The sequence below is a fragment of the Pan paniscus genome, chromosome 1 (assembly GCF_029289425.2).
Source record: "Pan paniscus chromosome 1, NHGRI_mPanPan1-v2.0_pri, whole genome shotgun sequence".
Taxonomy (NCBI): Eukaryota; Metazoa; Chordata; class Mammalia; order Primates; family Hominidae; genus Pan; species Pan paniscus.
This window is the reverse complement of record NC_073249.2, coordinates 176,986,981-176,997,034: the sequence shown is the minus strand read 5'-3', so window position 1 is coordinate 176,997,034 and position 10,054 is coordinate 176,986,981. Positions and strand designations below refer to the sequence as shown.

Below are 10,054 nucleotides of genomic sequence, written 5' to 3'. Positions count from 1 at the left end.
GAGAATGCTTATCAACTGTTGGTGGGAATGTAAATTAGCACAACCTCTATGGAAAACAGTATGGAGATTTTTCTAAGAACTAAAAATAGAACTACCATTCAATACCATTCAATTCAAAGATATTTTTCTAAGAACTAAAAATAGAACTACCATTCAATCCAGTAATCCCACTACTGGGTATCTGCTCAAAGAAAAAGAAGTCATTATGTAAAAAAGTTACTTGCACTCCAATGTTTATTACAATACTATTCACAATAGCAAAGATGTGGAATCAGCCTAAATGTCACTCAATGCAGGATTGCATAAAGAACATGTGATATACAATGGAATACTATTCATCCATAAAAAGAATTAAATCATATCTTTTGCAGCAACATGGATGGAACTGGAGGCCATTATCCTAAGTGAAACAACTCAAAAGCAGAAAGTCAATACACATATTCTCATTTATAAGTGAGAGCTAAATAATATGTATACATATAGAACGTGGAATAATAGCCCCTTGAGACTCAGAAGGTTAGGAGGGGTCAGGGAATGAGAGATGAGAAATTATTTAGTCGGTACAATGTATATTATTTGGGTAATGGTTACACTAAAAGCCCAAACTTTACCACTATGCAATATATCAATGTATCAAAACTGTATTTCTACCCCTTAAATTTATTCAAATAAAAAACTTTAGGTGCTAATGATGTTATATCCAACAGCAGAAAGTCCATGGCATGAAATGTTTATAGAGATATGCAAAATAACTGCACTATATATTCCTAATCAATCACTTTTAAGAAGCAAGGATCTATGTGACTTTGTGTACGATACTATCAAACATTTTTGAAAATTTAATGACATTGGCTGGCTACTCCCAATGTTACTGGACAACATGGTTAAAAAAAGGTGGGGGGATGAGTTCAGGGATTCAAACTCCCAGCATAAACACCTAATAAATAACCTAAGAGCTTCTGTGTGTACCCTGAAGGAGACCTTTACTTTCTGTGGCTGCAAGGCTGAAATTGCTGAAGATCAAATGTAGAACCTCATTCTGTGACTTAATGAATTACAAGGCAAGTTAAACACCAGCCTGGCAGAGTGCATATGTTAACATGAGGGCATTGATTTGGAAACACGGGATTGTGAAAGTCAGGATGTGGATGTGTGGGAAGGCCCTCCAGGGTCATTGACACTCTAAATTCTGATGAGTCTTCTTTGCCCTAAATAATATTTACCCTTTCTAAGATGTCCTCATTCATCTAATTTATTATTATTATTATGTATATTCTGGTAAGAAAGCTCACATTTTTAAACAAAGTATACATGCACACACACACACACACACACACACACACATACATACATACATTAAGATGGATAGTAGGTATCATCCCTCAATAAAATGTAAGAAAACTGGCTCCTTTGTCAAGCCAAGATTTGAACCACAGCCTGAACCAAAGTCTGTCCACTTAACCACTCTACTGCAAGTCTCATGTATTACTAGCAAAGATCTAATTGATACAACCAATTGTTCATAAATTGTTGGGAAAATATGCATTACTTATTTGGTGATTACATGGTAAGATTGAACAATTTCTTTTACTGAGTTTTTTTGTAAAGGATGGAAGAAGACTGCAGTGGGGTTAACGAAAAGATGTTATGAGAAAGGAATCTGAATTATTGCAGGCTGTATGTAAATCAAGACATTTAATCTTTTAAATGAGGATAATCTTTATTCCCACAGAGGTGTAATTATTGTAAAGGGTCCTTATGTCTTTAACATAAGAAAGAATCAAAGATATTATGTAGGCATCAAGTACATACAAGACAAAGCACTAGTACAAGATTTATAGAAAATAAAAAGCCATTGTTCTTAATTATGCGGACAGTGTTCACGTCTGGTTGGAAGTACAATACTACAATACTGCGTAATGACTGAATCATGTCCTCTCAAAATTCCTAAGTTGAAGTCCTAGCATCTTTATAGAGGTAATCAAGTTAAAATAAGGTCATTAAAGTAGTTCCCAATCCATTGTGACTGACATTTTTGTAAAAAGTGGAAATTTGGATATAGACATACAGGGAGAACACCATGTGCAGATGAAGGCAGAGATTAGAGTGATGCTTCTATAAGCCAAGGAACACCAAAGATTGCTAACAACCTGTAGGAAGCTAGGGGGAGAAACATGGAACAGATTCTTCCTCATAATTCTTAGGGGGAACCAATCCTGCTAATCTCAGACTTCTAATCTCCAGGACTGTGAGACAATACATTTCTGTTTTATAATCCACTCAGTTTGTGGTACTTTGTGACAAACTGAGTACTGTGAAAGTAAGAAACAATAAATATCTGTTGTTTAACCCACTTTGTAGTACTTTGTTATATCAGCCTTATCAAACCTATACAATATGACATAATCAAAGAGCAACACCCTGCATAAACAAATTTTCAATTGTTTGGTATAAACAACCAATGTTTTTAAGGTTCAGAAAAAACTATTATATAACTGATATTGGTATGTCCCTTCAGCCACACATACACATACATATGCACACACATGCATACACATTATTCAGAACCAATGAAAATTAATAATTATTTGTAAAATAAAATTATGTTTACCTTTCTCACTAATATTTTCAACATATTCTGAGTCTCTACTGTGTGACAATTAGAGCATGAGGCTCAGAACATCAAGGGCTAAAGAAGATCTAGTCCCTACTGGATGAAAATACACAATCAAGTCCTCATCTCCACTATCAGAACACCCATAGCATTTGCCAATTACGAGGAAATTTTACCTCTGCTCTTTAGTTTGTATTCAATTAAATCTGCTATCTAATTGTTTTATAGGGAAGCCTCTTCTCCCCCTAAAACTAAGTTCTACTGTAAGCATGTCATACAGAACTAGATAGATATTATTCAATAAATCATAATTGATAATACAGTCAAACATGAGGGTTTTATTCCAAAAAAATAATATCTTGGAAAGTAGTTTCTAAAATATAAGCTACTATGTAAGCATTTGTTAATATTACCATCAATTATATTTTTAATCATTTATAACAACAAAAATTTGATATTCCCAAGTTAGTTCCTTCAAAATTTTTTCCCATAAAACTTGTCCCATTATTGTGAAATATTAAATGAGTTGAATTGCACTGAAAGGTCACATAAAATTCAATTCTGAAAAAAGAAATGCCTTACCAGACAAACTTAAAAGGAAAAGCCTTTAATATACTTACCACTTTCAAAGCAAGCATCAAAGATAAGATGTCCTTTCTTGGGCTGTCCACAATAGCCAGTTGGAAGCACTATATATTTGCTCACATTCCCTCCAATGGCATCATCATTTCCCATATCATTGCCTATTTAAAAAAATTGAAATAAAAGTCAAAGTATATTCAGCAATTGAAGTCTAGTCAGATTTTTACTGTTAATTACCCCTTCCCTAGTCACCAAGTGTTAACCCAAGCAAAAAGAAGTTAACATCACATTGTGGTACAGTGAAAAAAGGCTACATTTTGAAACAAAATGATATAGGGTCAAATTTCAACTCAAATACCTGCTAATTCTCTATGCCCCAAAGCAATCAACCTAGTATCTTTACACTTCAGTTCCTCTCATCCATAAAATGTGAACAGTAAACTCATCTTCCAAAGTTGTATTAGAATTGTATATAAACTATATCTACTATCATTATCAAAATCCAAGAGATATTCATTAAATTGCATCAACCATTTAATATATAAATAATTCACATGATTTGTCATAAACATATATTCAATTGTTTAAATTTGAATAAAGCAGTCATTCTATAAATAGCATTATGACTTCCAGATGCTCCACCAGAAACAATTTGAGAAACACTGAATTAGCATAGAAGTTCTATTTCCTAACAGGAACTTTAATTTTTAAAAGTTTTTGAAGTTTCACTTTCACCTAAGATGTAGAAAAATGGAAAGAGCATCCCTTCTACCCTAACAACAACAAACATCTCAATTAAGTACAAAATTATAACTTTCCCAAATCTATCAGAGAGCTGAGTTTGAAGAGCAGCTAAATAATCCAATATCGAAGGAAAGTCAAGCCTCACCAAAAAGAGTATGGGAAGCAAGCAGTGACTCCTTCATGGCAGAGCACAAGAAGAAGTAATGCTGGGTCCCATACAAATGAGTACGAAAGCTAAGCTAATTTTTAAATATTATTAAACATCAAATAAGGAAATATGAGAGTGTGGAACTACTGAGTCATAGACACACAGGGAATTCACGTTCATTTGAAGACTCTGCTGTACAGGTCTCTACCAGATATTCAGAAGGAAGATTACAGGCAGGTAGGTAGACCAGAAAATGTTTTCCTTTGTGGTACAGGCCTAGAGAAGGGGAGAGACTTCTGTAATAGGAAAGGCATGAAGTCTCTTATGGGAAAAACAGCTTTACACGACTAGGGGAGAAATAACGAACTTATCACCTGAGTGCAAAAGTGAGAGGAAGAGGAACAATAAAAGAAAAATCCTCTACACCTGAAGGAGGAGCAGGAAACATTCCCAGAGAATATTATAAATATTATTCATCACTATAAATGGATATACCTCTTTCCAGGTCATTTGTGTAGGGGCTTGTGTCAACCTAGTCTGGAAATAAACTAGGTTTGAGTTTCACTGTTGCTATGGTCATCTTAAATACTCAATCACCCCAGCCAGCCCCTTCCCTCAAAAATAAAATAGCACTAGAATAATTTGAAGCTAATTGGAAACTGAAGATAACCATAGCAACAAAGAAACTCAAACACACTTGAACTCCAAGCTAGGTTGACACAAGCCCCCACCCAAATGAGGTGGAAAGAGATATCCATTTATAGTAACAAATAATATTTGTAAGTACTGTAAATACTATAAAACAGTAGTATTCTCTACTCTTCTGGTATTCAATAAAAAATTGTGAGACATAGCCAAAATATCAAGAAAAAACAACCTACTGTCTAGGGATAAAATGATACGCAGGGCCAGACACAGAAATGACCAGATACTGGAATTATCAGACAATGATTTTTAAATAAAGCTTAATATGTTAAAGGCTGTAGTGGAAAATGAGAACAAAATTCATGAAGAAATGGGAAATTTCATCAGTAAGACAGAAACCACAGTAATAATACAAAAGGAAATGATAAAACCAAAAATCACAGTAATAGAGATGAAGAATGCCTTTAATGCATTCATCAGTACACTTGGGACAGCTGAAAAATAAATCAGTAAACTTTAGATCAATAAAAATATTCTAAACATAAATGCAAAGGGAAACAGGAAAGGCAAAAGGGAAAAAACAGCAGAGCATCCAAGAGCTGTGGAACAATATCAACCAATCTAAAATATATGTATAATTGGGATTCCCAAGGATATGAGAGTAAGAATGAAGCAGAAAGATACCTGAAGATATAACACCTGAGAATTTTCCAAAATTAATGAAAGATATTGAGGTACAAATCCAAACAGTAACTAGGAGAATAAATATATTATTAAAAATTATGTTATATTTAAAGAGATAAATCACATACAAATGACCTAAGATAAAAATACATATTTCTCTTTGAAATATATAAACTGTGCAAACCAAAAGTCAAGGTAATGATATATTGAAATTACTGGGAAAAAGTCAACGTAAAATTTTATACCAACTGAAAATATCTTTCAAAGATGAAGTACAAACTAAAGGTATTTTAAGAAAAATAAAAGCTGAGATAATTTATTATCAACAGTCCTGTGTTGTAAGAAATGCCCGATGGCTCACGCCTGTAATCCCAGCACTTTGGGAGGCCGAGGCGGGTGGATCACGAGGTCAGGAGATCGAGACCATCCTGGCTAACACGGTGAAACCCTGTCTCTACTAAAAATACAAAAATTAGCCGGGCGTGGTGGTGGGCGCCTGTAATCCCAGCTACTCGGGAGGCTGAGGCAGGAGAATGGCGTGAACCCGGGAGGCGGAGCTTGCAGTGAGCCGAGATCGCGCCACTGCACTCCAGCCTGGGCGACAGAGCGAGACTCCGTCTCAAAAAAAAAAAAAAAAAAAAAAAAAGAAATGCCAACAATAGTTCTTCAGGCAGAAGGGAAATAATACCAGATATAAACTAAGATCCACACAAAGAAATTAAGAGCTCCAGAAATGATATAAATAAAGGTAAATATAAATGTTCTTATTTTCAATCACTCTAAAAGATAAATCACTATAGAAAAAATAGCAATGTATTGTCTGTTTATGCCATATGGAAAAGTAAAATATATTACAAAAATTGCACAAAAGATAGAAGAAGATGGATGACTATAGGTGCCTGACACTTGCCTCATTCACAAGGAAGGGGCAAGTGTCAGGCCCCTCTAAAACAAGTAGACAACCACACATCAAATAAAGTGCCTAAGTGAGAACATTGGAATTCAGCAGGGAAGTGACAGGGACCATCTGAGGCATGAAAGGAGAGAGAAGTGAAGCAACTGGCCCATCCATGATTGTCTCAGATCCAAAAGAAGTTCCCCACTGCAAAGGAAAGGTAAGTAAAAGATCCCCAGTGCTGCACATTCCCATCACAGATGCCTGCAATAGCCACAGGAGACTCTAGCATAGAAAGTCATCTGGAGTCCATTGCAATTGCATTGTTCTACAGAGGAAATTCACACTCTGTTCTACTCACCCCCCTGAAGCCTAAGCAGGTGCAACATGGCACCATTTTGAGAACTAATCCCCCATCAGACTACCTCTTACCCTGGGGCCCAGCTGCCCCTGCACCTCCACATCCCTGGAGCCCCAAGGACATCCTCCCACATCCAACCAGAGGGCTGCAGCATTATGATGCCTGCTGGACCCAGCAATACATCTGGACCCCCAGCACTGTAGCCATATAGTGCCCTAAATCCCCTAAAATAGACAGTATAGCACACCAGGGAGGCTACCCACAGGACAAAGGAAGCCAAAATGCACAGTTCCCAGAGCCTGAAAACCATCTTCCCTGGGACACTGCCATAAACAGAAACAACACTCCTCCAGTTGAAGGGCCACTGCAAACCTGAATGCACCATCAGAGAGCTTGAGAACAAGCCTGCCTATGTATGTCACCCAGTTTTATAGATGGTTGGCATTTCCCCATCTGGCACTCATTTTCTCTCCTGCTGCACTGTGAAGAGGTGCTTTTTGCCATAATTGTAAGTTTCCTAAGGCCTCCCCAGCCATGTGGAACAGTGAGTCAATTAAACCTCTTTTCTTTAGAAATCACCCAGTCTGGGGTATTTCTTCCTAGCAGCATGAGAATGAACTAACACAAATACAAACAAAAAGGTTATTATGTAATGATAAAGAGATCAATTCAGTAAGATGATATAACAAATATATATATATGCCCCCAACACCAGAACATCCAGATATATAAAGCAAATATTATTAAAGCTAAAGAGAGAAATAAACCCCAATACAATCATAGTGGGAAACTTCAAAACCCCCACATTCAGCATTGGACACATCATATAGAAAGCAAATCAACAAATTATCTGCACTATAGACCAAATGGACATAACAGACATTTACAGAACATTTCATCCAAAAGCTGCAGAATACACATTCTTCTTATCAGCACATGGAACAGTTTCATGGATAGATCATATGTTCGGTCACAAAACAAGTCTCAAGAAATTTCAAAAAATCAAAATCATATCAAATATCTTGTCAGACCACAATGGGATAAAACTGGAAATGAATAACAAGAGGATCTCTGCAGACTGTAAAAATAGACAGCAATTAAACAACATGCTCCTGTATTACCATTGGATCAATGAAAAAAATTAAGAAGAAAAATTTAAAAATTTATTGAAGCAAATGAAAAAGCAAACACAACATACAAAAACCTACGTGATAAAGCAAAAGCAGTGCTAAGGATATTTCACAACAATAAATTACTACATCAATAAAGCAGAAAGATTTTAACAATGTAATGCTGCACATCAAGAAAGTAGAAAAGCACAAATAAACCAAATGCAAAATAAGTAGAAGAAAAGAAATAATAAAGATCAAAGTAGAACTAAGCAAAATAGAATCTAAAAAAATACAAAGGATAAGCAGAATTAAAAGGTGGTTTTTTGAAAAGATAAAATCGATAAACTGCTAGCTAGCTAAACGATACAAAGAGAGAAGACTCAAATAAATAAAATCAGAAATAAAAAAAGACATTACAACTGATACCATAGAAATACAAAGGACCACTAGAGACTATTATGAACAACCATGTGCTATCAAATTGGAAAACCAAGAGAAAAATGTATAAATTTGTGAATACATATAACCTATAAAGACTGAACCAGAAATAAATAGAAAACCTGAACAGATTAATAATGAGTAGTAAGATTGAATAAGTAATTTTAAAAACTTCCCAATGAAGAAAGCACAGGAACAAATGGCTGTACTTCTGAAATCTACCAAACTTTTTAAAAAGAACCAATATCAATTCTCAAACTATTCCAAAAAGTGAAAGAGAATTCTTTCTAACTCATTCTATAAAAACAGCATTACCTTGATACTAATACCAGAGAAGGAAACAACAAGAAACAATAAGCCAATTTCTCTAATGAACATAGAATCAAAAATTATCAACAAAATATTAGCTAACTGAATCCAACAGCACATCAAAAAGGATATACACCATGCTCAAGTGGAATGTATCCCAGGGATACAAGGACGGTTCAACATACAAAAATCAATAAATGTGATATAACACATCAACAGAATGAAGGACAAAAACTGTATGATCACCTTAATAGATAAAGAAAATGCACTCCATAAAATTCATCATCATCCCTTCATGTAAGTGCTCTTAACAAATTAGCTACAGAAAGAACATATCTCAACACAATAAAGGCAATATATGACAAACCCACTGTAACATCATACTGAATACGAAAAATCTCAAAGTATTTCCTCTAAGAACAGAACAAGACAAGGATGCCTACTTTCACTTCTCTTACTCAACATGGTACTGGATGTTCTAGCCAGAGCAATTAGGCAAGAGGGGAAAAGAGAAATCCAAATGGGAAAAAAGGAAGCCAAATTATCCTTGTTCATAGATGACATGATCTTTTATTTAGAAAAACCTAAGCTTCTGCCGAAAAAAAAACTGTTGAAACTGATAAATTATTAAGTAAAGTTTCAAGATACAAATTCAACCTATGTAAATCATAACTATTTCTATACATGAATAGTGAACAACCTGAAAAAAAAATCAAGAAGTCAATCCCACTTACAATAGCTACAAAAAATTGAAATGCCTAGAAATAAATTTAACCAACGGGCTGGAAGACTGCAATGAAAATTCCAAAACACTGATGAATATAAAAATAAAACATGAACAAATAAAACAACCTCCCATGCTCATGGATTAGAAGAATAGCATTGTTAAAATGACCATACCACCCAAAGCAATCTACAGAGCCAATGTAATCCCTTTCAAAATACAATGACTTTCTTCACAGAAATAGAGAAAATAATCCTAAAATTGACATGGAAACACAAATACCCCAAATAGCCAACAACATTGAGCAAACAGAACAAACATGGAGTCATCACACTACCATACTTCATATGCCAAAACAAAAAGCCATAATAGTCAAAATAACACAGTGTTAGTAAATAAACAGATACATAGACCCATGGAAGAGAATAAAAAACCAAAAAGTAATTTCATGTATTTACAGACAAATAATTTTTAACAAATGCACATAGAGAACATACACTGGGGAAAGGACAGTCTCTTTAATAAATGGTGCTGTGAAAACTGAATATCCACATGCAGAAGAATGAAACTAGACCCCATCTCTCACCATATACAAAAATCAACTCAATGTGAATTATGGACTTAAATATAAGAACTGAAACTGTAAAACTATTAGAAGAAACACTTCAGGAGATTGGTCTAGGCAAAGATTTAATGGCTAAGACATCAAAAGCACAGGCAACAGAAACAAAAATAGACCAATAGGACTAATTGAACTAAAAAGCTTCTGCACAGTAAAGGAAACAATCAACAAAATGA

At 34.8% G+C, this 10,054-nt stretch overlaps 1 protein-coding gene across 5 annotated transcripts in view; it reads right to left on the bottom strand.

Moving 5' to 3' along the window:
* The window catches only part of LOC100967527 (AGBL carboxypeptidase 4), a 1,457,032-nt gene that overhangs the window by 1,307,224 nt on the left and 139,754 nt on the right, over positions 1-10,054 (bottom strand). For all 5 annotated transcript variants that reach the window (XM_034964682.3, XM_008954952.5, XM_055093139.2 and 2 more), the window contains exon 2: positions 3,235-3,357. In XM_034964682.3, coding sequence (XP_034820573.1) covers positions 3,235-3,357 — 123 coding nt within the window. The remainder of the gene's footprint in view (positions 1-3,234; positions 3,358-10,054) is intronic.